At 37.6% G+C, this 17909-nt stretch overlaps 1 protein-coding gene across 1 annotated transcript; it reads left to right on the forward strand.

Moving 5' to 3' along the window:
• Positions 1-472: 472 nt before the first annotated feature.
• Positions 473-16480, forward strand: LOC119774367 (cell death-inducing p53-target protein 1 homolog). Its single transcript, XM_038271846.1, has 7 exons — positions 473-613; positions 6660-6719; positions 13042-13142; positions 13230-13470; positions 13589-13669; positions 13766-13916; positions 15844-16480. Exons 2-7 carry the CDS (start codon positions 6665-6667, stop codon positions 15947-15949), a joined length of 735 nt encoding a protein of 244 aa, XP_038127774.1. The 5' UTR covers positions 473-613; positions 6660-6664; the 3' UTR covers positions 15950-16480.
• Positions 16481-17909: the final 1429 nt, after the last annotated feature.

The following is a 17909-nucleotide window of genomic DNA, read 5'->3' on the forward strand; positions in this document are numbered from 1 at the left end:
ATTTAAAAAGGGGCAGAAGAGGTCCACATCTATGTTTCATTATTGTGTGTAATTTTTTTTTTTTTAGTTTCCACAAACTGAATACAATTTCGGTGTACTGTACTCTGTTTGTGTGCAGTGTCTTTTTTCGCCACAGTGTGTCGCTGTGAGACTGGCAACAGGTGTCAGTGCATTTTTGCTTTTTTTTCCCTCCCCAATTCCTGTTCTCTGTTATGTTCTCTGCTGTGGAGTCATTCAGTTAATAAATATGTCAAGAGGGCTAAAGAAGAGATTGCTTCTGTGTCTGTGTTTCCCCCAAGTTCAAAGGTGGTGAAGCTGCAAAGCTCAACAGTCTTAACCCGGATCTTAACCCTAACCCTAAGCATCACCAACTTAACCATAACCTAAATTGATTTTGAACCTTATACCTAAATCTAGCTCCAAACCCAAGAAGAGAACTTTTTTTGTTTAGTTTTTTTGGAATCTACACTCCACACCTACTTCTACCTGCCTGCTCTGTTGCTCCACCTTTTGTCAGAAATGTGTTTTGCTGTTATTTTTATCTACCATCAGATAAATAGGGCACTTGGTTGTCTTGCACCTTTCTGAAGCCATTCCACACACAAAACCACAGGTAAGAAGATTTAAAACCTAGATATATTTTTTAACATACAGATTTAAATCAGTAAAATAAAATAGAGCCTCCAATGAGGCTCAATTTTCAGATTAAACATACCAGTTGTAAAAAGTAATATTTTTAAGCTGTATTACTTTTTCAGCATTGTTTTTTTATTTTTCTCTTGTAATATTCTAATCTTTATGAATGTTTTAAGTAGAAATGATCAAAATTAACAGAAATTAAAGCTTGAACATAATCATTTAGATTTGAACTGAGTTACTGAAATAAATGAACTTCAATGATATTCCAATTCATTAAGATGTACTTCTATATGCATTTTTGAATTAATTACTTTGATATAAAGTTTTGGAAGGGATATATATGTCTTAAAACATAATTATGGAAAATGTATGTAAGTGAACAAACAAACAAACAAATTTGAGCGAATGTGACAAAAAAAAACAAAAAAACAAACTCATAGTTTTAAAAGTTACCAGTGGAACATTTTACACAGATTGTAGTATGGGCTATGTATAAAATAAAAATAAAACAGTGTGAACTAATCTTCAGAAAGTAGGTGAACAGGTTCAACAAGGACTTCACTCTTTTGTGCCTGGTGTTTCGTTATCTCCAGTGCATTCCCTTTGGTATTTACATCACAGGTATTTAAAGCATTGCAAAGAAAATGACTCATTACTTTTTAGAACCTGTTTAATGCTAGCAGTTGCTTCAATCCTACAATGGACCGTATTGTAGAATTGTATATTCAAATCAAATCACTAATGGACTGCCATGTTGTTTTGTGTATTGTCTGTGTGATTGGACAACAGATAAAAGTGTGTCAAACTCTCAAATCAAGGTCAAATAACTAACTCTACACCTATATGGAATAAATTCACAACTTCATTTCAAATATGCGAATTTATTAATAGGAATAATTCAACTCAAGGTTAATGATATATCAGTTTAAAACTTTCAAGCTAGTGAATCTCAACTAATTATCTACTACGTACACTTACAGGAAAAAAGGCAAATGAAAATATTTGAAAAATCCTGATCAATAAGATCAGGTGAAGATATCACAGATAACACAGGATTTTTTTGATAACACATGATTTTTTTGTTTTGAGAAACAAAGTTTATCTTGAAGAGTTTGAAATCTTTTCAAGTGAGCTTTTAAACATATCGAGAGCAATTGGAATGCAATCAGCCTGCACAAAAGCAAAGAGGTTGCTTTTGAAAAATTCTCAAAAAATTTTTTTGTAGAATAATATTTTAAAATCTGATCTTATTTTATCAGAAATAAATAACTTTTTAGATAATTAATTCTTAACATTATGTGATTATTCCTAATGAGTTGAAAAAGGCAAAGTAACACTTATGGCAAAGGGTTTTGTTTAGCTTGCCTTTTTCTGACATACCATTAATTCACCACCCCAATATTCAGACAACACCCCAATAACCCTTTACAAAGACATGCCCCTCTACGATCAGTTGCATCCCCCCACTATGACAGTTTTAATTGTTGCCATTCCGACACAAGTACACTCGTGTGTTGAATAGGGCCACTCTTCACAAGAACTCTGAAAAGATAGCAGCAAGAAGAAGAACTCTACAGGTTGCCAAAGAGATACACAAAGCACACCACAATTATGATAATAACATTATAATCATTATTATAATTATCATTATTACTGTAATTATATGATGCGAAATGTGTGCCATACATATTGTAAAGAGTTCACATGATACTTTTACATCAGTGGATGAAGAGCTTTGCGCCCTGTGCAGGACCTTGCGCACCTGACACATAGCTGACAGCACATTCCCATTACCAGGAGAACAACCTATAAAATCTGCAGAACAGCAACCCTGCTTGAAATAAAGTAACCTCACTTTAAATTAAATGTAAATAAATTTTAGAGAAGAGGCTTAAAGCATGTTAGCCCCTGAAGCCACTGGCATCTGTATTAGTGTTATTACATTGTTTGGTTTTAAATACAGTAGAAACACTTTGTCATGCTTGCATCTCTGCTTCTGTCTCCTTGAACCCCAGTCGGCCTCAGCAGATGGCCGCTCACACTGAGCCTGGTTCTGCTGGAAGTTTCTTCCTGTTAAAAGGGATTATTTCCTCCCCACTGTTGCTAAAAGCATGCTTAGTGTGAGGGATTGCATTTGAGGGAATGAGTCAATGCAATCAACTGGTTTTGCTTAGAAAGAAAACGTTTGTATGATCTGGTAACTGTAAAGTGCCTTGAGATTACATGTGTTGTGAATTGGCGCTAATCTGAATTGAAACGACCCGGCTCATAGCCCATTACAAAACCCACTAAGACAAAAATCTAAAGTAAATAATGGAAATCTTAATAGAGAATAATCTTTGAGTTGTTTGTGCTCATGAAACAACCAAGGTTGGTAAGCTTCCCCCATTCTCTAGGTGTCAGAGAAAGAAGAAAGAGATCCTATGGCAAGCCACAATAGGACAGTTGTTTCTGTAGATCCTGAAAAGGTTTCCCCAGCAGCACAATATATAATCTGTTAATTTTGAGAACATCAGCAAAAATAAAAAGTGCAATGTTTCAAATTAAAAAAATTTTTTAAAATCAGCATAATAAACCGAGTCCGATCGCCCCAGCACTCATCTGCACAATTGGAACACCTCAATCAAATCTAGTGCCAACTTTTCTCTTATTGCACATGTTTACTGTACTGTATATTATTTGACCATATTCAATTTTTTATGCACACTGGAACAGATATGCAGCCAAATATTTGGTGGATGTTAGGTAATTCCCCCTAAAGTGCACTCGGAAAATATTAAATAAATAGAACAATAAGAAAGCTCTGCTTTGACTGAGTATAATGAATCATGGTATACATGTAACTTCTTAAAAGCTACAGAAAAGTCTACTGGAGCCCTGGTTGAAACTCTATGGAAAAGCTTTTTGGATTAAGCCACCATTTTTACAAGCACTTTCTACATATGGCTTTTGACTTGCAGTCTTATGCATCGGAGATCAAAAGTTATCAGCTGCAAATGCAGCCTTGCAATACATGATACAAGTAGCTCCCACAAAAAGATGGATGTTGAACAACCTCGTACTTGAGGGATTGTCACTGCTGTCCTGACATCTTCTTGCTTCTACAAAACAGGTTATCAGGTGTCAGTAAGAGAAGCCATAATGGCTAGCCATTTGTCTAATTTTGCAGGTGTGAGTCTGAGTGAATGATAGGGATAGGAAAAATGTTTTTCCCCACCCCAATTCATACCCATTAAACCTTTCCACATTTCCTCCTTTCATAAACGTGTAAAGGTCAGTGTGGTGTTGTTCTAAATGAATAAGAAATGTCAGACTGGTGCTTCTTCAAGTATGTGAGACCTACTGAAGAAGCAGCAGAGTGACATTCCACTCTTTCTGAATCGAGATGACACACCCACTTCACAAATCACCTAAACAATGAAACACAGGGAAGATTTATCTACAACTAATCTCAACTGATAACCAGCTTTTTATGCAGTGGTGTGGATCAAAGCCGATTCATACATGTAACTTAAAAAGCTTGGTGTCACAATTGGTGTCACAATTTCACTAAGAAGGGCTTACCCATACTTCAGACACGTTTTCTAAACTCTTAAACCAGACTCGCACCTACAAAACACAATTTGCAAATGGATAACTCTCTTCTCAAAAATGCATTTTGTTAAATGTATACTAACTTCAAAATATAACACACTTTTCTCTGCACACACTATCTTTACCAAAACACTGGACATCTGACTCAAAATGAAATTATTCTATCAAAGAATGACACTTGTTTTCACTTCACAAAATACATGCAGTCAATCAAAGTGCACCAGGTTTCAAAATACTGGCTATTGTTGACATAAAAAAAAACTACATAGACTTTTATGTTTCAGTTTTACAGGTATTTGCATGCAAACTTGCATTCCGTTTTTACACTAAATTTCTTGGTTGGTAACTATATGTCCATTGTCCACATATACAGTAATGCTCGCATTCAAAAGCATTCCAGTAAAAAGCAAATCCGTTTTTTTTCCTGTACTGTTTACTAAAGGAGGCACAGTAGAAACACGGTTTGATAGAGCAGAAAAAAGTTTTACAGTATTTCTTACAATGAAAAAAATATCTGTGAAACACACAAGACCACTCTGAACAAAAAGAACAACAGAGACAAGTCCAGATAAATATTGGGGGAATAAACTAAATAAAAAGCACAACATTGCTATAACAGATAATTACAAAGGTCCTCATGTTTTCACCCTCCCAATACTGCTCTGGAAACAGGTGCTGGTGGAGATCATTGAGAAGTCAAGGATGCACTCAGTATTATAAGGTCCAACCTGACATCTGTGAAGGAGTTATCCTGCATCTGCAATTGCTGCACACATGATAATTTTTGCCCCTCTCTGTCCTGGCACATCAACTGTGGCTCTTTTTCCAATTACATTTCGTCCACGTCGACTCCTCTTAGCCAGATTGAATCCTGCCTCATCTATATATATATATATATATATATATATATATATATATATATATATATATATATATATATATATATATATATATATATATATATATATATATATATATATATATATATATATATATATATATATATATATTCATGAGGGGCCTGGTTGGCCTCCAATTCCAAAACTCTGAAACAAAGTTTAGGTAAATCATGTCATTACTATAATCCATACTGTACTGTAACCTATAACTGTGTAGGTTAAGTGCAAAGCTTATAGAACTGGACATTTAATTGAATATACAATATACCTGGGCATATTGTTTTCATAGCTCCTTGACTCTCACTGTTCCTCTCAAAGGGAACAGGGTAGAGCTGCTTCATCCGCACTCTGTGTTTGGAGAATGTCCTCGTAATGGTCGAGAGGCAGATGCTATCGATGTTATCAAATATCTCATGGTCCTCCACAATCCTAGTTTGAATTTCATGCAGTTTTATTGCAGTTTGCAACAACTATTTCTACAATGGCCAGCTGTTGATTGTTATTGAGGAGCTTTCCTCTTCCCCGTGAGGGTGGAAGACATTGCATTCTTTACAGGGACAAAAAATACAAACATATGCATTACTGTATGACCTTATTGAAATGTCAAGTGAAAATAGAAACGATCCATGTAAAATGCAATACTTACCTGTTGGTTTGCTGAAAGATGCATATAAAGGAGGCAACCATTGACTGCCTCAAATTGGGCTGCACTCTTTCACCAGCCTCTCTTAGTTAAAGACCATGGTTGATTACATGGTCAATGAATGTTGCACGAATTTCATCATTGATTACTGTTCTTGGAGCCCCTGGATTGCCTCCACCACGCATTCTTACACCTCTAACTTGCCCTCTCCTTGGGCCTTCTATTCTCCCTTGGCCCCTTGCTCTTACTCTTCCTCGTCCAGACATTACAGTTCTTTTTATGTTTATTTTTCCAAAAACATCACTCCTCAAAGTCCTCCTTTTATATATATGTAGTAGAGGAAAAACACCCTGGCACTACAAGTCTTAGCCAGACTGGAATCATCTGTGGTTGGCCCAATTTACCCAACATAAATCAGCTATGTGTCAATTATTTAAATGTTTGTTTATTATCAGCCAAGGTTTATTGTTTTAGAATGATATTATTGCAGAAACAGAGGTTTTTATACTGTATCTAAGGTTTGAAATAACGTTTTTGCTATTGTGGGATGGTGTGTGTTGACATTTGTAAATACTACAAAAACAATCCATAATTTTGTTGGAAGGTATAGTGTGTCTATTAAGAAAATTTAAGCTTTGTGGAAATGTGTTTACTGACTGTATGTTGTGTGAAAACAACATGAAATGTGTGAATGGTATGGCCATGAAAGACCGATGCTGTGCTGTGTTTAGAGATTTGAAAATGTGACAACTGATTTGACAAAAGCTTGTCAGTGACTGAAAAAACTGTAATCCTGCTTACTACTGTACCTGAAAAGTCAGAAGTACTGATGACACATTCAATTTTTTTATGCTGTCCTGTGCTATCTCTTACTTCCTTGGCAGGTAAAATGGAAAAAGGTGAAGGACCTCCTCTAGATAGTGCAGTTGTACAAGATATTCCAGGTATTCCATATTTCCCAGCTCCAGTTTTAGAATATCTTTTTTTTTTTGTTTCTGCTGTCAATGTTCTGTAGTTGTTCCCATGTTAGTACAATCTTATGGGGATTAAGTTCATGGTTTAATACTGAATTCTTTATACATTATGTATAGTCATTTTAGATTCTTCTCTATCTTTTTGTTCAATTCAATTCAGTTTATTTATGTAGTACCAATTCACAACATATTTCATATTTCATATTTCTCAAGGCAATTTACGGTTCACCAGATGATACAGTCAAATTGATTCAAAGTTTTCTATCTAAGGAAAACCATTTGATTGCATGAACTAATTGACAAAAAGCCTTCACACTAAGCATGCTTGTAGTAACAGTGGTGAGAAAAAAAAAACTTTTAACTGCTGCTGAGGCCAACTGGGGAGGCAGACTCAGGGAGACAGAAGCAGACATACAGAAAGAAGCAGAGATACAAAAGGCAACTAGAAAAGATGGCCCCGTCCAGGCAGACAAGCTCCAAGCCAGCTCCCGTGTCAAAGGATGAACAGAGCACATTCAGCCAGTCACAGTCAGAGAAACAGGACTACACTGAAAAACAGGCTGATCTTGAACATCAGTAAACAAATGTGTTTATGGCAGCAGCACAGCTGATATTTCTCTCCAGGGTGGTGTCACAGCCAAACAGGAACAGACGAGGCAAAGCTACTATGAGAAAAAGCAGAGAGAGTTTAATGTTACAGATTGAACTAACATGTTCTGAAGAGTGGGAGAATAGAGAGAGAAACTTAAGCAGAATGATGAAAAAGGGGTCCCTATGTCCTCCAGAAGTCTAAGCCTAACCCAGCATGATTATAGAGATACTCTACTAAGGATAACATTAGCCACTCTTAACTATAAGCTTTATCAAAATGGAAAGTTTTAAACCTACCCTTAGAAGTAGACAGGGTGTCTGCCTCACAGACTAAAACTGATAGTTGGTTCCACAGGAGAGGAGCCTGATAACTGATAACTCCCCTTCTATTTTTTGAACTTCTCGGAACCACTAGTGAACCTGCAGATTGAGAGCAAAGTGCTCTGTTTGGAACATAAGGAACAATCATAACAGGAATCATTAATAGGAAGCCAATGAAGAGAAGCTAGGATAGGAGAGATATGATATTATGTTTATTCAATGATTATTATAAAGTTAATGTGTGTGCATATGAAACATTGAAGAAATAAGATGCTACATTCTGTCCTGTGATTTTATGACCTGCCTCTCAGTCAGTTGGTCATTCTAGGGTCATAGGACCCACCCCATTGTGTCATGTTCTGTTAATAAAAGACTCTGCTGTTCTGGTGTGGGACAGAAAGGTGCTGAAATGTGAGCAGGCAGCCTTTCTCCTCCTGGAGGAAGCTGTGTTTGAAAATCCCTTGGTGTGTCAGATTCATTTTTTGTCCTATATGAACTCACAATTTTTTGAAGCTAACATATGATCTCTCTTTTTAATGTCCATCACATTTGTGGCAGCAGCATTTTGGATCAGCTGAAGGCTTTTAACTACAGTTTGCGGACTTCCTGATAGTAAAGAATTACAATAGTCCAGCCTTGATGTAACAAATAAATGGACTAGTTTCTCAGCATCACACTTGGACAGGATATTTCTATTTTTTGCAATATTGCACAGATGAAAGAAGGAAATTCTAAAAATCTCTTTGATATGGAATTTAAATAACAGGTCCTGGTCAAAAATAACACCAAGAGTTTTTACTTTATTATCTGGAATCAGTTTAATCCCATCCAAATGAAGTGATTGACTAATCAGCTTCTTTTTCAAAGACTCTGGTCCAAAGACTATTACTTATATTTTGTCTGTATTCAGGAGCAGAAAGTTAAGAGACAGCCAGGTTTGTATATCTTCAAGTCAGTAATCTATGGGTTAGTTTCATCTCGATTTTTAGACAGATATAGCCGAGTATCATCAGCATAACAGTGGAAATTAAACCCATGCTGTCTAATAAATCTACCAATTGTGAGCATATAGTAAAGAGAATTTGTCCTAGCACTAATCTCTATTTGATAATGATCTGCTAAATGAAATCTTCTTTCGGGGGAGGGGAACCCTATTTAAGTAATCCTGAAGGTTATTAAAAAGTGGTCAGAAAGTATGAAGATGAGAATGTGTGGGACTATTCACATTTTGATCTAAGCCAATAGCATCTAAGATACCATTAAATGCTGCATTTAAGCTATCACTGTCAATGTCAGCATTAATGTTAAAATCCCCCACTATGATAACCCTGTCAGTATTTAACACCAAATCAGATAGGAACTCTAAAAGTTCAGAGTAAGGATCTGGTGGATGATACAAAGGTACAAGAAGAGGTTTTCTTACTTTGCAGTTTGGATGAGAGAAACTAAGGGTTAAATGTTCAAAAGAGTTGTAGTTATTAACTTTCTTTGGAGTAATCAATAAGTAGGACTTAAAGACTGTTGCTACTCCTCCTGCTTGCCCAGAATTTCTGGGTATGTAAAAATTTAAATAGCTAGAAGGAGTTACCTGATTTATGCTCAAATAATCCTCTTGCTGCAGCCAATTTTCTTTAGGACAACATAAATCAGTGTGGTTACCACAAATCAGCTCATTTATTAGCAGACTTTTTGAAGAAAGAGATCTTAAGTTAAGTAAACCACATTTAATCGTTTTAACTTTTTCCCCAATCTGAGTTATTTTAATTTAAGTTAGATTATCATGATTTGCTCCTTTGGGAATCTTTTTGTTCCTGGGCAAGACACTGTGTGGATGGAGCAATGAGAGGTAACAGTAGACAAGCTGCAGAGAGGTGTGTTAAACTATGACTCTGCTTCCTGGTCTGCACCCTGGGTTGTCAGAGATTTGGAGGACTAAAAATTTTGGCCAGATTCCTAGAAATAAGAGCAGCACCACCCAAAGTGGGATGGATGCAGTCTCTTCAAATCAGACCAGGCTTTCCCCAAAAGGATAGCCAATTATTAATATAGCCCATGTTGTTTTCTAGAAACTACCTACACAACCAGCTGTTTAATGGCAACATGTGGCTAAACATGTCATCACTGGTCAGATCAGGGAGGGGACCAAAGGAAATTACAACAGTCTGTTGTGGCTAACTTACACACCGAAGCAACACTAATTTTAGTGACCTCCAATCGGCGTTTTCAAGTGTCGTTACTGCCAGCGTGAATAACAATCTTACTGTAATTTATCTTGATGTTGCCCATTCTGGTCCTGGGCAAACATTTGACTGTGGTCCCTGGTGTTTCTAATGCCACGTTTCTGACTATGGAGCTGCTAGTTACCAGAGTGGGCTTCCCAGTGGGTGCGTCACTGAAGGGAAAATTGGTTAGAAACGTGGACAGGTTGGTGCTGACCATGGGGCAGAGATCCACGACTACACTTTCTGCGTACCATTACCCCATCACCTGGTTGCTCAGGCACTTTTGGAGGACAACTACGTGGGGGGCCTATTTTAACCCCTGGGTGTTCAACAGCCTGAAGCCTGGGCCCTTTTTCAATATGTGTACTTGAGCATTCTCATGTGCTTGTGTACTCGTGAAACGTCATCAACCTCAGCCCTAGTACTGTTCCAATTCAAAAGAACCGCAGACCGAGAACAGACAAAGTCCCAGGATGTTGATCTCATGTACAGGTGCTGGTCATAAAATTAGAATATCATGAAAAAGTAGATTGATTTCAGTAATTCCATTTAAAAAGTGAAACTTGTATATTATATTCATACATTACATACAAACTCATATATTTCAGATGTTTATTTTGTTTAATTTTGATGATTACAAATGACAACAAATGAAAATCTCAAATTCATCATATCAGAAAATTAGAATATTACTGAAGACCAATAAAAACAAAGGATTTATAGAAATGTTGGCCAACTGAAAAGTATGAACATGAAAAGTATGAGCATGTACAGCACTCAGTATTTAGTTGGGCCTCCTTTGGCCTGTATTACTGCAGCAATGCGGCGTGGCATGGAGTCGATCAGTCTGTGGCACTGCTCAGGTGTTATGATAGCCCAGGTTGCTCTAATAGTGGCTTTTAGCTCTTCTGAATTGTTGGGTCTGGTGTATTGCATCTTCTTCTTCACAATACCCCATAGATTTTCTATGGGGTTAAGGTCAGGAGAGTTTGCTGGCCAATTAAGAACAGGGATACCATGGTCCTTCAACCAGGTACTGGTAGCTTTGGCACTGTGTGCAGGTGCCAAGTCCTGTTGGAAAATGAAATCTGCATCTCCAAAAAGTTGGTCAGCTGCAGGAAGCATGAAGTGCTCTAAAACTTCCTGGTATGTGGCTGCGTTGACCCTGGACCTCAGAAAACACAATGGACCAACACCAGCAGATGACATGGCACCCCAAACCATCACTGACTGTGGAAACTTTACACTGGACTTCAAGCAACGTGGATGAAGTGCCTCTCTTCTTTTCCTCCAGACTCTGGGACCTTGATTTCCAAAGGAAATGCAAAATTTACTTTCATCAGAGAACATGACTTTGGACCACTCACCAGCAGTCCAGTCCTGTTTCTCTTTAGCCCAGGCAAGACGCTTCTGACGCTGTCTGTGGTTCAAGAGTGGCTTGACACAAGGAATGCGACAGCAGAAACCCATGTCTTTCATACGTCTGTGTGTGGTGGTTCTTGAAGCACTCACTCCAGCTGCAGTCCACTCTTTGTGAATCTCCCCCACATTTTTGAATGGGTTTTGTTTCACAATCCTCTCCAGGGTGCGGTTATCTCTCTTGCTTGTACACTTTTTTCGACCACATCTTTTCCTTCCCTTCGCCTCTCTATTAATGTGCTTGGACACTGAGCTCTGTGAACAGCCAGCCTCTTTAGCGATGACCTTTTGTGTCTTGCCCTCCTTGTGCAAGGTGTCGATGGTCGTCTTTTGGACAACTGTCAAGTCAGCAGTCTTCCCCATGATTGTGTAGCCTATAGAACTAGACTGAAAGACCATTTAAAGGCTTTTGCAGGTGGTTTGAGTTAATTAGCTGATTAGAGTGTGGCACCAGGGGCCATCAATTTTGAACCTTTTCACAATATTCTAATTTTCTGATATGATGAATTTGAGATTTTCATTTGTTGTCATTTGTAATCATCAAAATTAAACAAAATAAACATCTGAAATATATGAGTTTGTATGTAATGTATGAATATAATATACAAGTTTCACTTTTTAAATGGAATTACTGAAATCAATCTACTTTTTCATGATATTCTAATTTTATGACCAGCACCTGTATATATTAGGGCTGGGCGATAATTCAATAACGATATATATCGATCGATAGACGTGTGGCGCAATAGAAAAAAAGAGGGTCAATAAAAGTTCGATAAAGAAACGCAGTTTTCCTTCCTTCTCATTGTAGCCTAGCATGTAGGTTTATGCTAGTCACTGCTTCCTCCCAACCAATCGCAATCGCGGACCCAGGCACGACGTCACCAAGCGCCGCCCTCTCAAACCACAACACAGAGCACATGAAGATGTCGCAGCAAGGAGAGGCGGAGGAAATTGTTTCAAAGAAGGTTTTTGTAGTTCGGCAGTCTGGCAGTATTTCGGTCATGGCAAGTCGGACAAAAAAAAACCCACAGTCATCTGGAAAATGTGTCGGGAACCAGTGAAAACCAAGTCTGATAACACAACCAACTTTTTTTTTTTTTAATCATCTCAGCCGCTCACACCCGCAGGAGTACGAGGCCCCGGCGCGGCTCTCCTCCGAGGAATCTTCGGGAAAATATATATACATTTTCAGTTCTGGGCAGTTTCCCACGTAGTTCTAACAATTGAGATAAAAATGCTGAGGGGCCAGAAACTTCAAAGTAATAACTCAGGTTAAAGCAGGAAACGGGGGCGGCGGCGGCGGTGGGGGGGCATTTATTTATTTGTTATATTTATTTTGGTCACTTTTCTGGTCACTTTAGTTTATTCTTTGTCAGTATTTAATGACATAACTCAGGTCTCTTAAGTTATTTTTCTTTAAAACAATTCTGTTATGGTTAAAAAAGTTGGTTAAATAAATATTTAATTAAGTCTGTGTTTGTGTTTTTTATTAAAATTAAATCTTTTAGCAAAATTATAAAAAGTCCAGGCAGAGCTGCACATAAAATATGGTTTCAAATCTTTTCAATAATTATCGATATCGATCAATATGCATTTTTTTTTATCGATAAGCTTTTTTTCGCCCAGCCCTAATATATATATATATATATATATATTCATATATATAGTATATTCTTTCTTTTTTTATTGTATATTTATGTTATCCTTTGCTGTATTTTCTTTAACATCTTTGGCAGATAAAAAGATGGGAAAAGATGAGGGGCCTCCCCCAGTTGAACCAGATATTCCAAATAGCCCAGCACCACCATATCCTGGCTCCCCTTTGGACAGTAACATGGTATTCAATCTACCCACACCTGATGGTCAGCCAGCATCTGAGTCTTTTGTTTCTCAACCTGATGCTAAACAGCAATATCCTCAACAGCAATTTACCCAGCCCGATGCTGTACAGTATCAACAATCGGCTGATCCGCCATATCCTCAGCACCAATTTGCTCAGCCTGATATTCAGCAGTATCCACAAGCTTTTGATCAGCAATATCCTCAGCAGCAATTCCCCCAACCTGATGCTCAGCAATATCAACAAACTGATTATCAGCAATATCACGAGCAGCAATTTCCCCAGCCTGATGCTCAGCAATTTCAACCACAATATGTTATGCCTGGTAAGATATCAGACATGATCTTTGGTGTCAATTGTTTTGCATTTGTGCAGTTATTACCAGGCATTTAGCTAGTTTCTTTGTCCAGTTAATTATAATTTAAATCCTTTTCTATGTCCAGTTCAGCAACCTCAATCACAACCACAACAACAACAACCACAAGTTGTGCAAATCGTTAACCAACATCATGTTGTCCAGCCAAGTAAGTGACATTATTAGTTACTTTTTATAAATGTATATAGATATCTAAATATACAAATGTATGAGTTGTGTGTCATTAACTAAAGTTTGCCAATAGTGAACCAGCCGGCAATGGTGGTGCAACAAATGCCCACTGAACATCCTGGAACTATGATATGTCCACATTGCAGGAGCCAAGTTGTGACTGTAATTAGTTACAAAGTAGGCTGCTACACCTGGATCATCGTTGGAGTGCTGTTTGCATTTCTGTAAGTAGAAACTTGAACATGAAAATATGCATAAAGTTGGTCGTGGATTCAAATTGTTGTACCAATTACTGATGTTAGAACTGAATCAGCAATTCTCTCTGTTAGATTTCTAGAAATACAAGTAGTACAGCTTAAAATACAGTTAAAAAAAAACTTCTTAGGGATTTAATTGTACCACTTTACTTCAGTCTGTTTTGAAAGGTAATTTAGCAATTTATTGATGCTATCATAATGCTGCTGGTAGACTTAATTGGGTAAACTGTTAATTCTTTAGTAAGGTGTCACAGTTTTAAAATTGGAGGCTAAGTTAAGCCGTGTCTATTTTCAGCTCTATATGACCAGATGATATTATTATAATGCCCAACTGAAGATAAAGTAAGAAAAATATTATTCTAGTCTTAGCTGGTGACTGCTGCCTCTCACTGCTGATAAAGTCAGTGTTGCTGAGACTTTTCTTAACAAAGCTCTGTCTTTAAAACTAAATGTATCTTTTAAGTCCAAAGAAAACTGAGTTTTTATTTTTAATAGACAACTGAATAATTGTAGAATATCTATAATTCTCTGTGAAGCAAAGGTTAAGCCAAAAAAACAGTCATAAAATAAAGCTGTCATTGTTCCAATCCTCACTTATAATCATGAGATATGGGTGAAGACCATGGGGGGCTTCAACCACTACATTGAAAGAAGTTACTTTTCTTTCATAGCATTTGTTTCGTGTCTCACATTGGGAACAGAAGCTCCTTTGACATTACGCCAGCCAGGATTGGCTGGACAATAATCCTTTCAGTCGCACTGAGGGCAGAGTCCCTCTCCCTATATATAGGGCTGAGATCACTGAGGCTCCACACACTGGCTCACAAACTAATCATTTGGAGCAGCAGACATTTTCGTCTTTGTAGGCCACCCATTTCCAGGGAGTGCAGAACTGTGTAACAGATCGTCTCTCCAGGGAGAATACCATGTATGCAGAGTGAAAACTCCACCCAGAGGTGGTAAGGATGGTCTGGCACCGGTTCGGTCAGCCATCCATAGACCTCTGGCCTCATGCTTTGCTTTATGTGTTTCCCCCAATAGCTCTCATCCCGCCTACATTAGCCAGGGTGTGAGGAGACGGTCTGACAATGATTGTCATTGCACCCAATTGGCCAGCGAGCATTGGTTAATGGGTATTGCAAGGACAGATTTTTCACCCCCAACCATAAAGACTGGCTCTGTGAGCTTGGCCTGTGAGTGGTTTAACCTACAGTCTGCAGGTTAAACCACAAAAATATTATTGAGACAATACAGGATGATAGAGCTCCTGCAACACGATCTCCGTATGGATATACAGTAATTGGTCAGTTTTTAAATAAATGAAAAGCTTTCTTCACTAGTAAGGTCTATCAAGCAGCAATTTCAGTCTGCCACATAGGCTTTGAGGGGAGAACTGTTGGCCAGCATTCCGTGGTGTGCCGGGAGCTTGAAGGAAGCTCCCTCTTTCCGTACTCTGTCATTGCAAGGAAGAGGTGATCGCTTTTTGAATAACTGTCAGCACAGTGTCAGCCCTATATATAAGGGGAGGGACCCTGCTCTTGCTGACACTGACAGGCTTATTGTCCAGCCAATCTGGGCTGGTGCAATGTAAGAGGAGCTTCTGATGAGGGCTGAAGGTGTTCCCAATGTGAGACACTCACTCATGCTACTCAGAGAACAAGGGTTATGAAAGTAATCAAAGTTTTTTAGTCCTTAGCTCATCATGATTGTAGATAATAATTAGTTTGATGTTGGATACAGCAACAACTTCATATTTATGAATTATTGCAACAAAGAAATGTTGAAAACGCGTCAAAGAATATTCTGAACCAAAATATTGAGTTTGCTTATCAGTTTTAATTATCAATATGATCAAATATTGCCCTGTCTCTTTTTATCCCATCCTCCTCAACAGATGCTGGCCTTGTTGTTTGATTCCCTTTTGTTGCAACTCTTGCAAGGATGTGGAGCATTCCTGTCCACAATGCCACAACAAACTGTACACCTATGAACGAAAATGAGACAAAGGTTTCCATCCTACAGTGACTGAATAAGATGATGAATCTCACTAAGGTCGACTGTAAAACATTTATGAAGTTTCCCTGATATATTTTACCAAATTGTTAAAAGATGACATTAACTTGTGCTCGTTTTACTCTATGATACGACATTGTTAATGGATTTGATTTAATAGCTTGGTGTAATCATTTATTAAAGATAAAGAATGTATTGCTTGCTCCTCTGGATCTTGTTTCCATATTGTTTCTTGTCAGATTACTTATTCTAACATTAAAAGTTTTTTTTTAATATACCTTCATGTATATTAACCTAAAGAAAGCTTTTGGAATATATTGAAAGATATCTAAACCTTAATTTCATGAATCACTTCATACATCAGAAATGTATATGTTGATCAAAAATGTAATATACTGAAAGCCTTTTATAATCATGCAGTTAGATCATATCCTACTCTGATAATGCTGTTGACTTTATAATACATGCTTGAATAATTAATAATCAGTGATTAAACTGGAGACCAATGCTCAAATTCATTCCTTTATTTAGTTATTTTGAGACACATAAAAATGTTGGCCAAAAAAACCCAAAATAATATCAATGTAATTATATCTGTATATTCTGTTCTTTAATTAAGGCAGGAATGTGGCTTTATACGCAAAAGCTGATTTGACTGAAACAGCATATAACATCTAAAGAAATATTAATACCTCCACCAAGGAGGCTATTCTTGGTTTTTAATGTTGGTTTGCAAGTTAGCAGGACACCTGAAAAGTCATGAATGGATTTTAATGAAATTATATGTAAAAGTTGGAAAATCCAAACTTTTGCTGCTCAATACATATAATGTAAGTACAGTTTGTTTATGTGTAAATTCTAAATTAAGACAGTTTCCTTCAAAATGATTCATTATAAATTTTCATGTCAGGTTTAAAAAAAAAATCAAAGGGAAAGAGGCAGTGCTCAATGACTCATAGGTAAGATAAGAACAAGCTAATATTAATGATCTTCCATATTGCTAGTATTACTGGCTAGTTACTTCTATTAATTTGTGCTAGTTATAGATGCTTTAAATCAAACTAGGTAATATATTAATAAATGTTATAGGGTTGCTGAATGGTGATATGACAAACCAGATATCATAGCAGTTTATTTCTTTGAAGGACAGTAGAAAGAGCACCTTATTTAAAGATTATTATGTTCAATAAGCTAAGATGAACAGCACTGTCATGATTTTACTAACAGAGTGACCAGGGAAATGTTTAACAGGTTTATTAGAACAATGACATGTGTCCAAAGCTGAACACTGAAAGGTGAGGGAACTGAAAGGTGAGGGGAAGACACTGCGGTTAGTTCAGGCTCAGTGGGAAATTAGAATCTTGGGCTTGAAGAGGAGGAATAGGTTGCAGACTCACGTTTCCAACAAAAGGTGTCCTTTATAGAATCCAGTCTGCGTGTGATGTTCCAGTGAAGTCTTGTTTGATGTTGGGTGGACAGGGTTTACTCAGACTACGGTTGTTCCTTGGTGAACGGAGAAGCTGACTGCCACTCAGATTTCCTGCGGTACTTGAACGGGTCATAGTGGTCAGTGCGAAGCTCAAACTATCTCTTGGGGAAAGTGGATCCAAACCTCCTGTTTGAACCCCAGCTCAGTTTGAAGCTCAGTTGATCCTTCCAGGGAGAGAAGGTCTGAGAAATCCAGTTTGCAGGATGACTTCCTGCCGAGACGCAAAGACAAAAAACAAAGTTAAACTCAGGTTGACAAAAACTCAGTTTGACTCAGCAAACTCAGCTTGGCTAGAGTGCCCAAAACTAGCAAAACAAAAACTTAGGTTAGACTCTGCTAAACTAAGCATGGCTAGAGTACCCACAATTGGCAAACACTCAGCCTTGAGGTAGTGGAAGTCAGCAGCTTAAGAATACTCCACAGGTAATGAGGCAATGAGCTGCAGGTGTGCAGGGAGG

This window comes from Cyprinodon tularosa, unplaced genomic scaffold (genome assembly GCF_016077235.1).
Source record: "Cyprinodon tularosa strain WSP-4 unplaced genomic scaffold, ASM1607723v1 ctg81, whole genome shotgun sequence".
Taxonomy (NCBI): domain Eukaryota; kingdom Metazoa; phylum Chordata; class Actinopteri; order Cyprinodontiformes; family Cyprinodontidae; genus Cyprinodon; species Cyprinodon tularosa.